The sequence below is a fragment of the Cheilinus undulatus genome, linkage group 11 (assembly GCF_018320785.1).
Source record: "Cheilinus undulatus linkage group 11, ASM1832078v1, whole genome shotgun sequence".
Lineage (NCBI taxonomy): Eukaryota > Metazoa > Chordata > Actinopteri > Labriformes > Labridae > Cheilinus > Cheilinus undulatus.
Genome location: NC_054875.1, coordinates 22,472,368 through 22,493,273, shown reverse-complemented (window position 1 = coordinate 22,493,273; position 20,906 = coordinate 22,472,368). Strand labels below are relative to the sequence as shown.

The window sequence follows — 20,906 nt, the reverse complement described above, 5'->3', positions numbered from 1 at the left end:
CTGTTGCTACAGGTGTATAAGATCAAGCACCTAGCCATGCAGTCTGCATTTGCAAACATTTCTGATACAGAATGTGTTCTGGAGAGCTCGGTGACTTCAAGTGTGTTACTGTGATAGATGCCACCTCTGCAGAAAGTGGAGTGGAGTGGTTTAAAGCACACAGGACTGTGGAGCAGTGGAAACGTGTTCTGTGGAGTGGAGAATCACGCTTCTCTGTTTGGCAGTCAGAGTAGAGAGTCTGGGTTTGGCGGATGCCAGGAGAACATTACCTGCCCAACTGCACCGTGCCAACAGTGATTGGTGGAGGAGGGATAACGGTCTGGGACTGTTTTTCAGGGTCTGGTCTAGGCCCCTTATCTCCAGTCAAGGACGGTCTTAATGCTTCAGCATAACAAGACATTTTGGACAATGCTATACTTCCAACTTCTTGGCAACAGTTTGGGGAAGTCCCTTTTCTATTCTAACATGACTGTGCTCCAGTGTGCAAGGACTTTAAAGACATGGTTTGATGAGTTCAATGCTCTACAAAATGAATGGGCACAAATTCCTACAGAAAAACACACCAAAATCTTGTGGAATGCCTTCCAAGAACAGTAGAAGTTATAGATGCAATCCCTGTTGGTGTTATATCCAGGCAGCTGAATACTTTTGGCCATATAGTGTACGTAAAACCTTGGGGATTTTAAGTAACTACAGCTGTAAAATCAAATGATAAAAAAGGACATGTATGTGAAGCCTACCACATATTTAATGCACACCTACAGTGACTTATGTCGAAGCCCACAATCGCTTGCCTTTGCCTTACAGTAAAACTGCCTCTGGCCAGAGGGTAAAAGCTCAAATTCATCATGGAGAGGATGATGAAGACGCTTTATGATGTCTTAAGCTCTAGTTGTCACTCGCTTGTCAAAGGTTTGAGAGTAATCAGGTCATTTAATACCAGTGAATTTACCGGCAACCTTAACAATGTAGTCTTACCTCTTTTTATCCCCGAGTAAAAGGATACCAAATCAGGTGATAATGGCAAAGGTGTGGACAGATTCAAACATGGAATTGTAAAACAGTCATAAATTCACTGCAGTTGCTGCTATGATGTCTGACAAACTACATGTGTATTTTCAGAAAATTAAAACCTGCTCATCAATGACAATACCCAGGTATAACTCCACTGTCTTCCCCTTGACTGAGTAAGAGCTGGTGTATATCACACCCCTCTTAAATTTACACACATCTTTTGTTTTGGTATTGTTTGTGACATCAGAATATCAGTGGTCAACCAAAATCTAGAGCAGAAAAAAGACAAAATAATGTGAATAATAACAGTCGATTTAGATTAGGTGAATCATACAGAAATGGAGAACCATCCCTGTCACGGTTGTTTTAACTCTGTGTTGTGGCCTTCAATAATCAGTATGATTTGTGGTCATTTCTATTCAAATGTTCATGAAAGTGACAGGGATGACACATGGCAGCATCTATTGTCTGATTTAACTAAAACAGTCAGAGCTGAACTCACTGAGCGGGCCTGAACCATTGTTTGTGGTATTCAGTTGTTTTAACTGTTCCAGATGAAGCTCCATTCTCATCGGGCACTGACACAGCACATCCAACACACACACACGCACCTGTGGGTCTGTCTTTTACCTGCATGTTCCCCAAAACACACTGCGGCTCACTGAAGAGAAAGATCTTTGCTCACCTCGGGTCAGTGTCCTGCTGGGCCTGAAGGTGAGTGGGTGCTGTGGGTGAGGGTGAGGAGGTTTTTGAAACTTGTTTCACAAAGAGGATGTTGCTAAACCATCTTACACTTACAGAGCAGTAACCCTGAGCAAGATGAGGACTGCAGTTCTGCTGTTAGCTGTCGGGTTGAGTGTGTTGAGCATCACGACATCCCTGAAGATCTGCGCTTTCAACGTTCAGAGCTTTGGTGAATCAAAGGCTCATAACAAGAAGGTCATGGGAATTCTTCTAAAGGTATTCCACTCAGTGTTTACTACAACTAGAGCAGTGAGTCTTCAATTCAGTTCAATTTACAACACAAATTTTAGACAATTTTCAACCTCTTAGATCTATTTTTGGAAAATTGAAACAATTTGCACCTTAGATGGAACAAAAAATAGGATTTAACAAAGAAACAGAACAAAAAAATAGGCATCATAACAGAAGCTCAAAGAGGACATGGATGCATACATTATATTTTTTTCCATTTTCCTCTGAAGACTTGCAAGAGATCTCAATAAATTAACTTAATGTCATTGTAAAATCAGCTTTCTTATCCGGAGACAATGGGATAAATAAGTCAAGATCCTACAAAAACAACTGAAAGGAGCCAAACCTTTTCAAATAAAATGTATGGATGCTTTTCCTCTTATGGCCTCCGTACCTTATACACTTTTTGCAATGCTTATTCAGGCACATATCCGCGACCCACTGAAAACACTTTTGTGACCCCCTAGGTTGCATTTAGAACAATTAAACTAGAGCATCATCTACATAAACCAGACACCTGATACTTGTAATCTTTTGTTTTGCTTCCAAGATTCTCTCTCGCTGTGATTTGTGCCTCATCCAGGAGGTCCGAGACTCCAAAGGAGAAGCTATCCAAGCTCTAGTGAAGGAGCTTAACAGGTAGGAGCTCTCAAATGAATCCAACGACATCCAGGCAATACCTTTGGCTAATTTAAAATGCTTCTTATTTGTATTGTTTTCTGCAGATATGACAAATCTAACTCATACTCCTATGTGGCGAGTGAGAGGCTGGGCAGAAAGACCTACAAGGAGCAGTATGTCTACATTTACAGGTAATCTATTAGATTTATGACACATTGCTTTAAAGTTATTCAACAGTTTTAACTGAGTATGACCGGTTAGGAGTAAAATGAGAGCTTATGTGGAGTACAACAGCACTGGCAATTTATTCTGTTCCTGGTGTTTTCGATGCAGTCCAATTAAATCACAGCAGAAGATCTTTGTCTGGATGGATCAACCTAAATCACTCAGAGCATCAACAGACTCATATTTGCTGAAATACTTATATTTCCCAGGATGGGAACAAATGAAATAGAGCAATCTGTAACACAGGTCATTTGTCCTTTGATGGCTGTTTTGTTAAAAAAAAAAGGGCATAAATTAAGACTATACCAACTTCTGCAGGCAACACTAGATCACTAAGAACATGTCTAATATCTTGAAATGTACTTAGTAAAGGGAAACGACCACTATGCACTTGTCGATGAACTCAAATAGATCAGTGTAATTTCTTTTGTCTTCATTTTCACCAGGAAGAATGTGCTGCAGGTCAAAGAGCATTATCAGTATCCTAAACCAGAAGTGGAAGGAAAAAATGATACTGATGTTTTCTCCAGAGAGCCTTTCATCATTCGATTTAACTCTCCTACCACATGTAAGACAAAACACCTTTAAATTCAGGGCCTTAAAAAAAGCACTAGCACAGACTGAGATTTCTCAGGAGCATCTCTCTCCCTGGGTTTTTTTTTACTCATGTACACATCAAAAATCAAAGCTTTGGTAAGCTCTTTGGTAAGTATTGTCTAACATGTCTCCCTTATGGTTTACTGCCTATTAGTGGATGTAAACGCAAAATTAAGAGAAAATGTAGATACTACAGAGTAAAAGGAGGTTAAATCAAGCCTCTTTGGGTATACATTCTGAGAAAATGTCTTTTAGTGGACACTAGTATATCTGTATAAGAATTTGTTTGATTTTGTAGTGGTGAAGGATTTCGTCCTGATTGGGCAGCACACTTGTCCCAAAAATGCCATGAAGGAGATGGACCAGCTGTACACCGTCTTTAAAGAAGTTCACCAGAAGTGGAAGACTGATGTAATGAAATTATTTTCATTTGTTTTGTACTGTGGTGTGGAGTTCCTCACTTTAGTCTTTTCTCTGTCATGTTTGACCACTTTAATGAGTGATTCTGATCTGTTTAACTTCCCTTCTTACTTCCTGTCATTTACCCAGAATGTAATGATCTTAGGGGACCTTAATGCCGACTGCAACTACGTCACTATTAAGGGCTGGAGGGCTGTTCGTCTGAGGAGTGACCCCAGATTTCACTGGCTTATTGGAGATGAACAGGATACAACTGTACGTGAGAAGACACACTGTGCTTATGACAGGTCAGGGACTGCTGGGAACTACAGTTTTCACATTATGCTTCTTGCATCATACACAGTGCCCATAAAAAGTATTCACCCCCTTGGATGATTTACCCTTTTATTGATTTTATAAATCAATAATGGTCAGTAAAATTTGGCTTTTTGACAGAAAAATTTTACAAGAAAACTCATTAATGTCAAAGTGAAAACAGATTTAAAGTAATGTCAATTAATAAAAATATGTCATTTAAAATACAGGACTGTATAAATATTCAACCCCTCAAGTCACTTTTTTGCAACCACATCTGGACAATAGAATTCTATCAGATTGCAGAGATCAGGCATGAGCAGCCCTGTTTAAGTCCAGCCACAAATTCTCTGTTAGATTGAGGTCTGGACTCTGCCTTGGCCACTCCATAACATTCACTTTTTTGTCTTTAAACGGTTTCCTATATTTTATATTTTCCAATATATTTCCGCATCTATCTTTACAAGCCTCAAGGCTGCCAATAAGCATACCCACAACATGATGCTGCCACCCCAGTGCTTCACTGTGGGGATGATGTTTGTTTGTGGTGATGTGCTGTGTTCGGTGTCTGCCTAACATATCATCTTGTCTGATGGCCAAAAAGCATCATTTTGGTCTCATCAGACCAAAGAACTCGGGCAACAGTTGCGGTGTCCAGAGTCTCTCCCATCTTTGCTGCTGAAGCCTGTAACTCAATCAGAGTAGTCATAGGTGTCTTGTTAGCCTCTCTCACTAGTCTCCTTCTTGCATGATTACTCAGTTTGTGAGGACAGCCTGATCTAGGCAGATTTACACATACCACATTCCTTCCATTTCTTGACGATGGATTTGACTGACCTCTGAGGGATGTTCAGTGCCTTGGGTTTTTTTCATATCCATCCCCTGACTTAAACTTTTCAACAACCTTTTCTCTGAGTTGCTGGGGGTGTTCTTTTGACTTTATGGTGTAATGGTAGCCATGAATACTTATTTACCAGTGACTTGACCTTCCAGACACAGGTGTCTTCATACTACAATCACTTGAGACACATTCACTGATCTCGGTTGAGCCCTATTCCACTATTCAAGAGACTACTGGCACCAATTGACTAGACCTTTGTTGAACTAGGTCAGTCACTTTAAAGGGGGTGAATATTTATGCAGTCACTTATTTTACATTACAAGTCTTTATTTAATTGACATTACTTTGAAGAAATCTGTTTTCATTTTGACATAAAGGAGATTTTTTTAGTATTTTTCTTTAATTTCCCGTAATTGATTTATAAAACCAGTAAAAGGGAAAAACATCATCAAAATACTTTTTATAGGCACTATAAATGCTTTATGCTGCAGTCACCCTTAATGTTGTTCAGGGATTTGCCTTACAGTATAGTGTTTTTTTCTTTATTTAAATCAGGATCATTGTGCATGGACGTGAGATTATTTCCTGCATAGTGCCAGGCTCTGCTCAGCCGTTCAACTTTAAAGAAAACTTCCATCTCACCGAGGAGGAGGTAAACCAGCGTAAAACATAGATCTTTCATCAGTTAACTTTTATGCAGTATTTTTACAAACATGAATCCTTTTTTATGGCACTTTTAGGCTCTTGAGGTGAGTGACCATTTTCCTGTAGAAGTCGATCTGAAGCCAAACCACCGCTACCTCCTCCGCCATGAACTGTAGTCCTAAGGATGGCCATCATCTCAAAAGGATGCCTTTATTTTAATTTTCTGTACTTTTACAACACTTTATCTTTTAAAATAAAGTAATTAAACTTAATGCACTCATAAGAGGAGTTCTTTTTAAACTGTGAATTATTTACAAGTGTCTTTGCATTGGTCTCAGCTATATAAGAGCCTCATAAACATGGCTTGTGTCAGCATGGAGGAACTGCATGCTTCACTGCTGTAGTTTATATTGTGCATCTGAAACCAGAAACCACATCAAAGCTGACATCATTTCATGAGCTCATGAAGGTAAGTAGCTGCAGCGACAGACAACACAAACATTACTTTGGAAAATACAGTTTTTGGAGGTACTTTTTCAGCAGTTCTTGGTTAACTCTGGTTTTGGTTGGGCTTTACACTTGTGGTCTCATATTTGATAAAGATTTGTGAGTTTTAGAGTGTAATTTTTTGCACCATCTGTCTGACAGGAAGCCACTTGCAGCAACAACGGATGAGCAGTACATTGTGCTCTAAAGATCATCTGTGTCAAAGTACTGATGCTTTTCTTCCTGTATTTTCTGCATTAAAGACTTACACTTTTTGAAAAGATGGAGCAAAGCTTTGCTGATCTACTAAGTGATGCATTTCCAGGTAAGAATTTGCTTTCTTTTTATTATTTAAAAGCTTTTACGAAAGAATTTGATTATTAAAAGGTGATGTTACAGAAACATCCGCTCCATCTTTCTCAGATGGAGATTTGGAGTTTGAGAATTTACATTTTGAGGAAGAGGACAAAACAGACATCTCTGCTGAAAACATGCAAACAAAGGAAGATGACACTCTGCACCAGGAAACAACTTCTCAACCTGCATTTTTGTTTAGCATGGACGTTAAAGATACAAACATGGAAGAAAATGATGAGGAAGACCTGTCTGATGAGGAGAATTTTGAAGAGGAAGGGGTCATAAGTGTGGAGAAAACCCTTGGGGAGGATTACACAAGTTCAGAAGGAGATTCTGAACAGGAAGGCTCCTTGTCTGGAGATGATGAAGAGGATGAAGATGAGGGGGAACCAGGGGATTCAGTTTGCTGCGGTGACGATAAGGAGGACAGGATCACTGCTGAGGGACAACCTCTGGACCCTCAAGGTGACGAAACCCCTCAAGATAGAAACAAAGAGCGAGGTGAAAAGGAGGTGTCCTATTTTGAGCAAGTCCCTGAACATGGCTGTGAGATGGTGATAAAAGGTGATGAAGACGATGGGAGGGAGACTGAGCAAGCAAAACAAGAGGATTCTGAATCTGAGTGTGAAGACATGAAAATCAGACAAGAGGAAGAAGTTCAGTTCATCGAGCAGGATGCTGAAAATCCTTACCAAGAAGACAATAAAAGAGAGAGTTTGGAGTTTCCACAAATATCTGTGCAGAATCTGCAGGATCTCCTGGCTGAAGTGGAGAGTGGGGAGTTTGTAGAGAAAGTGGAGGATTTCTCAGGAGAGGAGCACCAAGAAGCAGGTGAGAGCTATGCAGAATATCCCTCAGACTTTTCTTCGTGTGAATACGTAGAGGAAACTCATGAAAGGAATCTCCAGTCACATGAAAGAAGCTCAAAAACAAACCAAGACGTCTCCCTAGAAAGTGCTCAGATAGATGATGCATACATAGGAAGAGGAGAGGACACTGATGAAGAGGGAGATGAGTATCTGTTCAGCAGAAATTTAGAGTTGGATGACAATGAGTTTAGGAAGCTGGATACAGAAAAAGAAGGAGGGAAATTTGAGATCCTTGAAGGTGATAGAGGGAGTGAAGATGAGTCAGATGACAGTGATTCCTGCAGCTCCAGTGACGATGACAATGAGGAAAGAAGAAGTGATGAGGAACGGTATGCAACACAAGAAAGCAACAAAGAATATGAAGAGCTACAGATTCACACAGAGTTTACCACAAGGAGCACATCAGATGACGACCACAGTGCAGATCGCATCATAAACTGGAATCTAGACGTGTTAACAACTCCTAGTCTTCAGTTTGAAGATCTGTTAACCACAGAGGACACAGACAGAGTGAAAACACTGCTCTCTGATTTGACTCACCCTGCAGATGACATAAATACCTACTCTGCTGTACAGAGAGAAGATGCAAAAACAAGCACTTCCTCTAGCTATGGATCCTTGGACGACAGCTTCTTCTTCAACACTGAACCTCATGTATCTGGTGTCACTGAGCTCTCACAGCAAGGAGACGACGTCTATGAAGAGGACAGGAGCTGGGAACAAGAACAGGAGAGAATCAAGGCTTTCTATAAATATTATGACGACAGCGACAAAGAGGAAGAAAGAGAAGGTGAGTGAATAAAGATATGCAGAGATTACGATTTGGCAAGTCACAGTTTAATAGTGTCCATTTGTGCTTTTGTCCAGGGAGGCAGACTAAAGTCCAGTTCTGCATGGATCCACTGTCTCGAGTCATTCATTATGACACTGACAGGTTAGCAGCACTCTCATCTGTTTTTAGGATTCTCTTTTCTTCAACAGTAACTACAACATAAAGCTAAATAAAGATCTACTTCCTCCTCTCTATGCAGTGACAGAGAGTCACTAAGCAGCTCCACAGATGAGGAAGAGGACCTGAGCTCTGCAGAAACATCTGAGGTTTGCATGCAGACACATGTAAGAGTGCATGGAAACTCTCACACATTCAACAAAAATGCAACATTTCTTAACTGCTTTGTCTTTGCACAGGGACTACAGGAGCCTGAAGAGGACATTAAGGACATAAAGCCTGCTTTTGAGCCCCCCTACACTGATATACCAGAGGATGTGCCAGATCTCAGCATAACACCAGTTTGTTCCCAGAAACACAGAGTGAGCATTCATACTGTCAGTGATGACTCAAAACTCACTGTATTTGTGACTTAATTTCATGTATTGTCCTCTTTTTGTTCCTGCAGTGTCTCGGTATCTTAAAGCTGACTCTGAGGATGGCTGTGGTGATTCTGATGGGACTGGCTGTGTTCTGGTTGGTCACAGATCAAGAAGAAATGTTCAGCCTGTTGTCTTTCTTTTAGGGAGAAAGGGAGTCATTACATATGCTTCATGCAGTCAAATGATATAAAAATTGATGCTTTTTGTTGAAAAGGTTGAAATGTTTGAGTAAATGCGTAGAAATTTGTTAAGATTTTTCTATAATATAAGGCTGTGCTGAATAAAGATTTAACTTTGTCTACAATGATGCTGACTTATTTGTATGGATAGCACTAAATCAGGGCTAAAAGGCTTGGATGTAAGGGATCTCACTGCAATGTGACGCACAGAAATCAAATATACTACTGTACCTAACTAAGGGAATAAAATAGATTTTACTTCAGTATTTTTAACAGAATTATAAGTTAACTTCATTATGACATAGTCCATTATTAAACATGACAGTGTGAAAATGTGTCAAATTAGTTGTGCTTTATAAAGGAAAGTATTTCCTCCCCATGGTAAAACATTATGAATTGATAACTCTGCAAAAAATATTCACCTTTTTTCAAGTGACTGATGTAATTCCACAGTGGTCCAGCCAATCAGTGCTAGCTGTCTCTTAAATAGTGAGATAGGGATCACCTGAGTGCGCTCAAGTGATTGTAGTACAAAGAATCCTGTGTCAGGAAGATCCAGTCACTGGTTAATCAGTATTCCTGGCTACCATTACACCATGAAGTCAAAAGAACACTCCCAGTAACTTAGAGAAAAGATTATTGAGAAGTATAAGTCAGGGGATGATACGAAAAAAATCCGAAGCACTGAACAATGACATGAGGCATGAAAGCTACACGGCTACACAATGGTTTAAAGCAGGGGTTTTCAAAGTGTGGGCGAGTGAGCCTCCCCTAGGAGAAGATCATTTATTTATTTTACTTCCCATCAAAAAATTCCCCCGACTTAGTGCTCTGACTCAGAAAGACCCCAGGGTTTACACAGCTTTTTGCTATCATTAGCTTGTACATCTTTGCAAATTAAACAGCATCAATGTTGAGCATAATCAGGACCACTACAGGAAAATCCTAACTTTAATAGTTGACTCTAGAATAGTCTTTGTAGTCACTATATATCTGTCCATTTTGCCCCACACACAGCAAAGTTAGCAAAACAAACAACCTTTTTTTTCTGGTTTATGGGTCAGCGCCTCCCCTGAAGTCCTGTGGCACCACTCAGGGGAGGCCCACCACACTTTGAAAACCACTGGTTTAAAGACAACAAGGTGAATGTTCTGGAGAGGCAGTGTCAAAGCCCAGACCTCAGTCCAATAGAGAATTTGTGGCTGGATTTGAACAGGGCTGTTGAGCTTGAGCAGTGTTGCAAAGAGTAAAATTGCAGTTCCCAGATGTGCAAGCCTGACTGAGACCTATCCACACGGACTCAGTGCTGTGCTTGCAGCCAAAGGTGCATCTACCAAATACTGACTTGAAGGGGGAGAATACTCATTCAGTCACTTTTTTTCAAATTACATGTTTTTATTTAATTGAGATTACTTTGTAGAAATCTGTTTTCACTTTGACATTGAAGAGCTTTTTTGTAATATTTTTTGTGTCAAAAAGCCAAATTATATCGACCATGATTGATTTATAAAAACCAATAAAAGGGTAAAACACCCAAGGAGATGAATACTTTTTATAGGCACTTAATATGATACAGTCATTGTTCTGTAGGCCTACAGACTTTATTAGACATCATCAGTTTTCTTTTGAGCCAGCTCTTGCAGGGTTTCACAGGAATAAGGGAGTAGATCACAGTGCTACAAAAAGTGTAGAAGCAAATTAAGTACAGTTGACAAGTCTAATAAGTAAAACAGACACCAACTCTTTTGTATGGAGCAGAAGTTATGGGGCAAAGGAACTAAGGGGAGGCATTTATATGAGATCCTGCAGGAAGTTGAGGAGAGAGGGTCACAGGGGAAAAGCAGGAAATAAGAGGGTCTGATAAGCAGGATTAGACTGGGACACACTAAATTAAATTCATCTTTTCCCCTTTCCGACAAGGTTGTATCCAGAGAGATCTGATTGGCCACCCCAGTTGCCACCGTAAAATTTTAAATTGTGATTTGCTATGTGCTTTGTCAGAGGTGAGACTTAAACTTTAAATCCTTTTTCAGGCTGTGTCACAGGCTACTTGTTGCTCCTCTTGCATGGCACATTTTCCCATTTTAGTCCTTGAAATTGTTAATTCTCACTCCTTCTGTTAAAGTCCTTAAAAATGAAGCTAACACCTTGTCTTTACTGCATGTGATGTGAGCGAGCATTAGGGACTAAATCACATGATTCTTATTGTCGTATGCTGACAGCCAGTGCAGAACGATGCCATTTTCCCCCATTACCCTGTTATTTTGTTTTCTGTTGTTAACATTGATATTAAAAAGGAACATAGAAACGGATGAGAGATGAATGCGAAGCAGACTTCACTGTAGAAGAACTAGACTTAATCCCCTGGCCCTGATGGGTTGACAACTAACTTTAACAGACACTTTTGGAGCTCAATCAGAAACCTTCTTTTTCAGGTCTATAAAGAGGTAACAACAAATTTATCTTTACCAGCCACCATAAAACAAGGCATTATAATACTAAAGCCAAAACCTGGGAGAGATGGCAAACTTTTAGAAAACTATAGGCCAATCTCACTTTTAAATAATGACTATATGATTTTGACCAACATATACATTAACAGGTTAAACAACGGGCTGGACCAGTTGATCAGTGAAACACAAACAGGATTTAAAAGCAATAGGTCCATTCACAACAACATAAGACTGATAAAAGATCGCTTAGATTACAATTACCTAATAGAAGATAAAGGATTCATTTTATTCTTAGACTTCTACAAGGCACATGACATGCCAGAACGCCCATTTTTGTTTAAGGTCTTACGACTGTATGGGTTTGGACTTAATTTTTGTAATATTATTGACTCCTTTTAGGCACAACCAGCTGTGTTGCTCTCTCATTTTGCCATCAATAGAGGAGTCAGGCAAGGTAGTCATATCGGAAGCAGAATTATTAGCATGGCCAATTAAGAATTTAGACATTGAGAAATTAAACATTAATGGAGACCAATTAGTTATAAGTCAATAAGCTGATGACAACACAATCTTTTTGAGAAATCTAGAACAGATTCCCAAAATCTTTGAGTTAGTTGAAGTGTTCTCTAAAGCTTCAGGCTCAAAACTGAATTGCAGTAAATGTGAACTGATAGCCATTCATGACTGTAACCTTACAGAAGCCTCTAACATCCCTATCAAATCTTCTGTTAAAAAATCCCTAATATAATGGAATCTTTAGTAAGATGCATTTATCCTCAGTGGCTATTCCAAACAAATTTATAATAGCCATTAACCAACTGAACTTTGATTTCATCTGGAAAAACAGAGTTCATTGCATAAGGAAGTCAGAACTAGTTAAAGACTATAAAGATGCTGGCCTACAAGCTATTGATTTTGAATGCATAAATGCTAAATTAAATTGGTAAAAATCCTTTTTGCTGAACCAAAACTCCATCTGGTATTGCATCCCCAAAGGTCTTTTAAAAAAACTAGGTAGTTTAGAGTTTGTCCTGAAATGTGACTTCCAAATTGAACAACTATTATGTTGTAAACGCACGTACACACACAACTTTTCTCCACATCAGATTTTGAACAACAGATACTTACAACATTGGATAGATAAAAATATCTGGTCAGTAAATCATTTATCTGAAGACCATGGACTTTGGTGATCTTATGAAAACTTTTGCTTGGAATATAACACAACATGCACTCGTACTGAATTTGACAAAGTAATCAAAGCAATACCTAGTTCAGTCAAACATTTAATATAAAATATTGACAGTCATGTACCATAAATCTACCTTCTCTTAAATTAAAAGGTCATGACTTCCAGACTGGAGTGAAAATGAACAATCTGGTAAAAAATTACATCACTAGTACTCTGTACCCCAAAGACCAAACAGAAACTCCATTGTACAAGTGTTTTCAGAATCAGATATAAAAAATGGAGAACAAACTATATCAAATATCCTTTAAGTCCTAAAGTAAAGAAGTGCATTTTAAAATTCTGAATAATATCCATCCATCTAATGAAAAGTTAAGAGTATGATTTAATATTGGTCATAACGACTGCATTTTCTGTGACACAGACGTTGAAACAACAGACCATTGTTTTTTTAAATTGTGTTTCCAAAACATTTTGGGATCTACAGGACTGGACATCGATCAAGATTTCATCATTGGATCCTCTCATAAGAGACAATGTTGTCTTTGGTATACATTTAAAAGACAACCAAAGGGACTTAATAATGAACAATCTGATACTCCTGGAAAAAATTTTCATGCACACATGTAAATGGAAGTAAATGAAACCCCTCCTCACTGTCTCTAGAAGAAGTCTTATGGACAGATTTGCTAAACCGGGGCCTAGGACTTAAAGTCAGCTTGCTTTCAAGCAAGACACCCTGGTTCAAGTCTGGCTGTTGGAACTTATGCCGCAGGCTTTTCCGTATTCTGTCTCTCCATTCATTTTGTATGCCCAATGTTTTATGGGCAAAATGCCCTGAAGTAAGTCAAAGATGAATCAATAAATGGATTAGTAGTTAGCTTGTGCTAGCTATGATATCAACGTTTCCATTTAAAATATGTAATGTTCTCATATAACTTAGTGTAGGAATCAACTTTGTATGAGCTTGCTAAGTTCTGTTATCCATCAATACTGACATAAATCAACATTGGCCTTGGTTGATTGGTCTCATTCTTAGCTGGTTAGCTACACTTGGGCTAAAGATCTTTAAAGCTAGCCTGCGTTCAAACAAGAAGGCTTGCTTCAAGTCTGGCCTTTAGCTGCAGACTTTTCCTTGTGCTGTCTCTTTGATTTACTAGTGTGTCCACTGTTTTATGGGCAAAATGCCCTGAAATAAAAGAAATCAATAAATTGAGTTAAAAACCTGTCCTTTCATATTAGGCTGAGTTTGAGCTCTGAAAACTATTCAGTCGCTCGGAATGACAAGCTGACACTCGAAGTTGATTGAAACTGTGCTGGCTGCTGTTGAGGACATTTTTGCATAATGTTCCTTCGTTACATTACTGAAGGCCTTGAACATGAAAACTAGGGATGCACATGGTCAAACCGTTCATTTTTATGTTTTTCAAAATTATTTGGTGCAAGATTTACCAGTCGGTTGAACATGTTGGCTAGCATTGTTTATGAACACGGGCTTGAAATCCAGGTCTAATGATATTTTAAACTGTAACGAACCCCTCGCCACTAGAGACCGCTGTAGTTTCTGTAAATGGCTGCTGCCTTCCTGTCAGAGCTTACCCCTGGCACTTCACTGGATGTAAATGAGAAGCTTAGCAGTTGGCTGTTTGTAGGAACAGTGCACTATGGCAGTTTTGTAAATAATTAGTGGAAATAAAGTGGTATGTAGGCTGCTGAGGGTTGAACTCCATATTAACTACTCAACTGAGGTGAATAGAGGCCACATATCAAAGCAGGACAACATTCTGCAAAGAGAAATGAAGGCTTGCTGCGGAGCTAGCTGCTAATGTTAGCCATGTTCTACAGAGCATATCTGGCTCACATCATACCCACTAACACAATGGCCCTGAGAGGAATGTGACTGTTTTTTAAGTGTTTTCTACACTTTAGACTTGTTGATTACATGCAATTTGAATGGGCATTTAGCTAAGATGGGGTAATGGATGCCAGAGAACGTCCTTAAAGACCCTGTAAAGTGAAATCAAAAATTTGCGTCTTAACACACTAGATATGATGGAATGTGGTTGCTGGAAACATCTGAAAACGCTGACATCTACATGTAACTGAATTTTATATTGAGACTGTTCAAATGTTTTTATCTCTTTCCTGGCTTGGTTTGACTTGGGCGGGGCCAATATGTGAACTTGTGATGTCATGAGCCCACAGTAGGGAATGACCCCGCCCCTCTAACACTATGATATAAAATCACAGAGCAGTTCATCTCAATACAGTCTGTTGTTAGCTGATGTCACTGCCTTTATTGAAAGTTAACAGTCAGTTAAATGCTGTTTTTTTTGTTCATTGTGCAGTAAATTTGCCAAATCTATCAGCTACAGTGGTCTATGGATCATTTAAAGTATCATAACTGAGATTTGAGCCAGAAAACGGACTTTGTCTCTTGTTCTAAGGTCAACAAAAAGTCAAGAGGCATGATGAGACTGCTTTCCTCAATTCAGATCATAGCATTTTTTCTAATTCAAGTGTTTTTCTTGAGTGGCGTGGCTTCGGCTCATTCAATAGACATGCCCACACCATCCTGGAGCAGATTTTACTGCCTCATTTTTCATGATTTTGAAGCTTAATTCTATAAACTTAGGGATGTTTTATTGGACTGAAATTTGACCTGGGGGTTCATAACACTACAACCTGTCATACAAAAAAAACTATATATAGATTTATTTTCACTTTACTGGGTCTTTAATTAAATCCTTTTGTGAGGGCTGAAGCAAAAAGTGAAAACACTTCCCTCTGTAGGTAGGGTCAGGTAGTGTTTCCTGCCTTTATGAGGTCAGGTGTGCCCTCTCTTTGTTTGAATCTTGGTAGCAGTGTGGCAGGACTGCTTGATGTGTGCAGGTAAGGGAAGGCTGTGGAGAAACACTGGATGATTTGATCCTTGTCAGAAATCTAATGATTTCTTGTGCATTTAGATGTGGTGAAGCTTTCTCCTGATTGACCCTGAATGATGCATGCTTTGTAGACTTGTGTATTGAGAATGTAGGCTATAAATAAGGATTTTATGCAGTTAATTGTAGGCTTATCACTAATAATATCATTAATTTCCTAGGAAGTCTGCCCTTGCAGGGCCCTAGATTGAGCAAGGTAACATAATTATGTAGGAGTGTTATTACCCTTTGAGGTATTTTACCTGGTTTGTCTATGATTTTCACCTGTTTCCTTCATTACAGATTTAATTGCCACTCTGCTGCTTTGTCTTGCCCCATTTTGCTTGGCCTTGCCCTGCTCTGCTGTGCTGTGCTTTGTCCTGCTTGGCTTTGCTTAAATCAGTCCTTTCAGACGGTTTAACTTTGCTTGCTTAAAGAAATAAAAGATGGAGGACTAAAAGTTATTGATTTTGATTGCCTTAATGGAACTCTTAAAATAAACTGGATAAAATCATGGATCAGACATAGCAACTCTTTCTGGTACTGTATTCTGAATCATTTATTCAATCAAATTCACTCAATCTGCTTCTGATGGCAGACTTTGTGATTGATAAATTACCCATTTCCCTATCAGGTAAACAGGTTTTGTTATATTGGAGGATGTTTTATGTGCACAACTTTTGGCCATATCACATTATAATGTGGAACAACAGTTATGTTCTACACAGGAACAAATCCTTATTTTATGCAGATTATGAAAAGAATATATGGTTGTTTATAGATCTACTTAACCTTTAAGTCTAGTAGATCCTTTAAGTTACCAACAATTCTGCAATAAACCTTCAAAGTCAGACTTCGTCATATTGCATAAGGCAATTCCTCAAGAGAGTATGTTTCTTTTCAAAAATGTCATGACAAATGAAAGTATACAACCACATTTGACTCCACCATCAATAAAAGGAATCCTACTATTCGACAATCAATGTAACAATCTTTTTATATGGTCTTGCCTCACTGAAAATGTATTTCCTGGAAGACAGAACAAAAATGATATCCTTCAAAAGTTTGATAAAAACTCAGTATGCAAACAATGTAAGATGTACTTAAAGTTCCCTATACCAACCGAAGCAAAGGAAACACATTTTAAAATCTTAAATGGCATTTGTCTTTCAAAGGAATTGCTCTATGTAAAAATGATACAGAAACAACAGACCATGTATTCTTTTCATGCAGTGTTGTATGTGGTTAGATATTCATAAATGGACTAAACAGAAGATTGCAACATTTCCATTTTATGTATCCAGAGCTGAATCCTAAAATCTTTAAAACTCCTGAAATAAGCTAAAACAGAAACGCTCTGACATCCTTAAAGACTTTCCCACTGAAATGGAAAGAACAGGCTAACATCCCTTGTACATTTAAGTGTTATTTTACCTACCTTGGTTTACTACACTTGATTCTGCTATTTATTCAGGACTTTTGCACTTTTTTCCTTTATGCTTTAGTTGTCCATGTTGTATGTTAATATAGATGAATCTGTCATCAATTTATCTTAGACCTGCTCATCAGCGAATATGTATTCACACACTGTTCTTTAAGCAATGTCTTTGTAATGGTAAAAATGCCGGTTTGCTTGTTTAATACATTTAAATTCAATAAAGTTTGTTTAAAAAAAACGTATATGAGCGGAACGAGCCAAACGGAAACGGATATGATGTAGTAATCGACTGTAGATGCATATGATTTCTTCACCTTTCCAAACAAACGAGGGCGGATACTAGTGTCACCGCCCGTTCAAACAGCCGTTGCAATCGTCTCAGCGCCCCATAAACACAAAACAAGCGCGCGGACATGATAGAGAGTCGGTGGGAGGTGCTGCAGTTGTTGTTCTTTTTAGCAACCGAAACTACAACCTGGAAGACACTAGACACTAAAACTTAATCAAACACAGAAACTTCAGCAAATAAATCAAACTGAACCAAAATGCCTTCACTCAGTAGTAAATCTGCGCAGGAAATAGCCGACCTGTTGGATGAATACGGGATAAAACACGGGCCTGTGGTCGGTGAGTGGCTCAGATTTAACGTTCACATTGCGCCCGTTTTTGAATAAATGTCCACGCAAGTTTCCTTAATGGGCCTTACTTTGTGACGTTACTCCTGTAGTACTGGCTTGCTCTCGTTGTTTTATGTTTACCATTTATACGATATTGTGTGTAAATAGATTCCACCAGAGGTCTGTATGAGAGGAAGCTAAAAGAGGCTATGGCCAAGGAGAAGAGAGTGAAACCATCACCAGACAGAACTTACTACAGAGAAGAAGGTAAGTGTCCTTTTGTTGTTTATCCATCCAACAACACGACCTACAAAAACATAATAACACATAATTAACAGGCTGAATAACAAATCAGCCAGGGCCCTAATGCAAAATCCTTTCATTTTCTTTAGAGGGAACAGCTAGTGGTTTCACTATTCAGAGGACTGAGGGGAAGATAGCCCCAGCATAGACTGAGACTTACAAGAGTCCTGCTTGGCTGTCAACTGGTGTAGGTTCAGGACCTACCACTTCCTCCTTAAATAAGAATTTTTACCAAATAATTTAAACCACTGACACTTATTTAACAACAATGTTAAGTTCCAGGATTAGGGCTCATCGATTTGGGGAAATAATTTAACTGCATTTTTCCCTCCAGGATTGTGATCAGTTCATATGCGATTATTTTAAAATTTCCTCATCTTGTGTGTTTTTCAACAAAACAAGCAATAAATCATTCTATATTAAAACCAATGTAATAGGTTATCTTACAGCAACACAAAGCTGCAAGGGGCAAAAACAAGAGAGCAGCTGTGGCGGAGGGAAGTGAAAAGAGTAAACATTATTAAAGAAAGCCAGAAATATTATTGGCATTGTATCCAAACGGGTATTGATATTGTTTGATTTTTAGTGTCATATGTAGTTTAAAAATCTGATATTATGATAACCCTAAGTATGTTTGTGATTTTATTTTAGAAGAGGAAGTCACCTATGTCTACAAGACACCTGTAAGTATCTCTGTCCGACACCCTGTTTTGTTATCACAATGTTCTTGGTAAAATGTGAGTTTGGCAGGAGTGAAATAAGAATATACAAACCTCGGCATACCTAGATTTAGCAGATACATATGAATTGCCAGACAAAAATAACTAGTTCAATCAGATTGATATTTAGAATCATTTTCATGGCATATATTTATTCTCCTATTCTCTAATCTTATTTATAGGGGCAAGAGATACAAATATGCCATGAAATTTCATTTAAATATTGTCCCTGATGAGGTTGTGTGGCACATTTGCATTGTGTACCTCAACACTGTTTTACAGTTTCACTTATCTTTATTTGCAGGTGAGGAGTGACGGTTCAGGAGACAGGTCTGCTCTCTAACAATCCTCTTAGTGTTTTTTTTTTTTAATAACTAAGAAAAAGAGTCTGATTTATTGATCTTTTTTTTATAGTGGGTCGTACTTGAGGTCCAGACCAGAGTGGACTGAGAGGGAACATGAGTAAGCCATAATTCCACGACTTATCGGAAGAGCAGTTTAATATGCTGAGGAGTATACCAGTGGTAACAAATCTGGCTTGTTTCTGTTGCTTTTTAAAGAACAAAGTACTCCAGCTACACACGATCACAGCCTGAATACAGAGGAAGAGATTACGTTGATGGGTAAGTATGTTTATACAAAATCTGTCTTAAATTTTCCTTTAGCCCACAGAGATATCAGGCTAGGTACTAATTTAGCTAGCCTCTGATGTAGACTTTAACGTGCCTATGTTCCTTTTTCAGACCCTACATGTATGACTCCCCATCCACTTACAGATCTTCCTATTTGAAATCAACACCCTCAAAACCTGTTCAAGAGGCTGCGGAGAAGCCCAAGTCTTCTCGCCTCATCCCCCTCTGGGTTCAGTTTGTGTTCTTTGTGGCTGTGGCCGTCTTTCTCTACATTGTGTTTTCCAGTATGGAGACGAATGAATCCATTAAAGGAATTGAATGATTTTAGTTCCACTCATGCTCAGTTTATAGAGCTGTTTCACACTATTATGCATTTTAATATAAGGAATGTATTTTGATTAATTTTTTTATTCAGACATAAGGGGTTTTGTGCTTTTTAAGGTATTTGTGTGCGTTGTAATTGCAGTTTATTTGCTAGCTTGTACTTAAATTCATGTGCTTTTAAGTTGATTTCTGAAGGCTTTGATTTCTGCCCAGTACCCTTGACTGTGTTTTGCTCTCAGTGTTAAATATATTTATAGTGAGAGACAGATCACTCCACATATGATGCTGCTCTGAGAGTTAGTGTGCCATTTTTATAAGGAGTTGAATGAATAGTAAGTCTCATGAAAGGTTTCTGGCACATTAAGCATTAGACACTACAATGCTAAATCAAACAATTCCTTTGTAATGTGGCTAGCTTTAATGCTGAGCTTCAATTAACAGTAAATTGATCTATATTGTAAGGTTATACTTCTGTTATTACCTACATCATACTTTTCAGAACAAGCAATATCAAATTACTTTACTTAAAAATTTGTACTAAGATTTTATAGTTTTTGGTTTTAAGAAGACCTGATTTCACTTGACTTTAAACTACTCCTAGAGTAGTTTAAGTCACTCTAAAAAAAATAAAACAGAAGTAAAAAAAAAAAGTTTTGAAGCAGTATTATAAAATCTACTGTTCAGTTTAAGAGGTTTTTCAACATCTTCCCAAATTTCCCTTTCTCCCAAGTTTTACTGTACTTGTACCAAGTAGTAAGAGTATGTAAAAAAAAATACAAGCACATTGCATTTTATTGAACAATTTTTTTTGGTTTGTGTTATGTCAGGGTGCAGCAATGCTTCTTTCTTATCGATTGACAGAAATAATTATATTGAAATACTTCTGGGGAAGGTTTAATCCAAGTGCCTCTGCTTTTTTGCTTTAAGAAATAATTGGTTTTGTGAGTGTATGTGGGTATTTGTCAGTACCCTTGAACACTTTGATCAATCAAATCAATTTAAACATGTAGCATATTTCCATCTTTGCATCCTCTGGAGTCTGATATTGTGACGTGTTCTGTATAACCATTTCATATTCAAACTATAAAAGAGTTTTTAATATTTAGACATTTGAGACTTCTAGTGATTTTTTTTTTTTTTAAAAAGTGTGTATAAAAGTTTGTGAATTCTGCATTTTATTAAATCTCTTTCCTTTGATTGCAGGGTAAGGATCCTAGAGTGAACTAATTTGGTAATCTTGTAGCACAGAACAGACATAATCCAAGATTCCTGTTTGAAACTATAGATAATGTTGTCTCTGCTTCATCACCCACTCCTTCAATTTCTTGTGATGATGAGTGCAATAGATTTGTCCTTTTTTTGTTTTTGTTTTTTTAGCAAGATCAATGACATCCAAGCACAAATTACTCCATCTTT

At 38.2% G+C, this 20,906-nt stretch overlaps 3 protein-coding genes across 7 annotated transcripts; all 3 read left to right on the top strand.

The window, feature by feature from the left end:
- Positions 1-1,833: 1,833 nt before the first annotated feature.
- Positions 1,834-5,858, top strand: dnase1l1l (deoxyribonuclease I-like 1-like). Its single transcript, XM_041798528.1, has 8 exons — positions 1,834-1,974; positions 2,540-2,628; positions 2,715-2,801; positions 3,282-3,403; positions 3,731-3,843; positions 3,982-4,139; positions 5,543-5,639; positions 5,728-5,858. The coding sequence occupies exons 1-8, from the start codon at positions 1,834-1,836 to the stop codon at positions 5,806-5,808; spliced, it is 888 nt and encodes a 295-aa protein (XP_041654462.1). The 3' UTR covers positions 5,809-5,858.
- A 117-nt stretch (positions 5,859-5,975) lies between these two features.
- Positions 5,976-9,003, top strand: si:dkey-183p4.10 (dentin sialophosphoprotein). Of its 4 annotated transcripts, none has more exons than XM_041798527.1 (7): positions 5,976-6,101; positions 6,281-6,443; positions 6,542-8,134; positions 8,212-8,278; positions 8,376-8,442; positions 8,542-8,655; positions 8,742-9,003. In XM_041798527.1, exons 2-7 carry the CDS (start codon positions 6,401-6,403, stop codon positions 8,856-8,858), a joined length of 2,001 nt encoding a protein of 666 aa, XP_041654461.1. In that variant the 5' UTR covers positions 5,976-6,101; positions 6,281-6,400; the 3' UTR covers positions 8,859-9,003. The 4 variants fall into 4 exon arrangements, with proteins under 4 accessions (XP_041654461.1, XP_041654458.1, XP_041654460.1 ...); XM_041798524.1 differs by having other exon boundaries at positions 5,977-6,101; positions 8,376-8,460; positions 8,533-8,655; XM_041798526.1 differs by having other exon boundaries at positions 5,978-6,101; positions 8,533-8,655.
- A 6,359-nt stretch (positions 9,004-15,362) lies between these two features.
- On the top strand, positions 15,363-20,597 carry LOC121517043 (emerin-like). 2 transcript variants are annotated; one of them, XM_041798546.1, is made up of 7 exons: positions 15,363-15,428; positions 17,681-17,779; positions 18,467-18,498; positions 18,839-18,864; positions 18,949-18,996; positions 19,095-19,157; positions 19,278-20,597. In XM_041798546.1, exons 1-7 carry the CDS (start codon positions 15,419-15,421, stop codon positions 19,486-19,488), a joined length of 489 nt encoding a protein of 162 aa, XP_041654480.1. In that variant the 5' UTR covers positions 15,363-15,418; the 3' UTR covers positions 19,489-20,597. The 2 variants fall into 2 exon arrangements, with proteins under 2 accessions (XP_041654480.1, XP_041654479.1); XM_041798545.1 differs by lacking the exon at positions 15,363-15,428 and adding an exon at positions 17,325-17,522.
- The last annotated feature ends 309 nt before the right edge of the window (positions 20,598-20,906 follow it).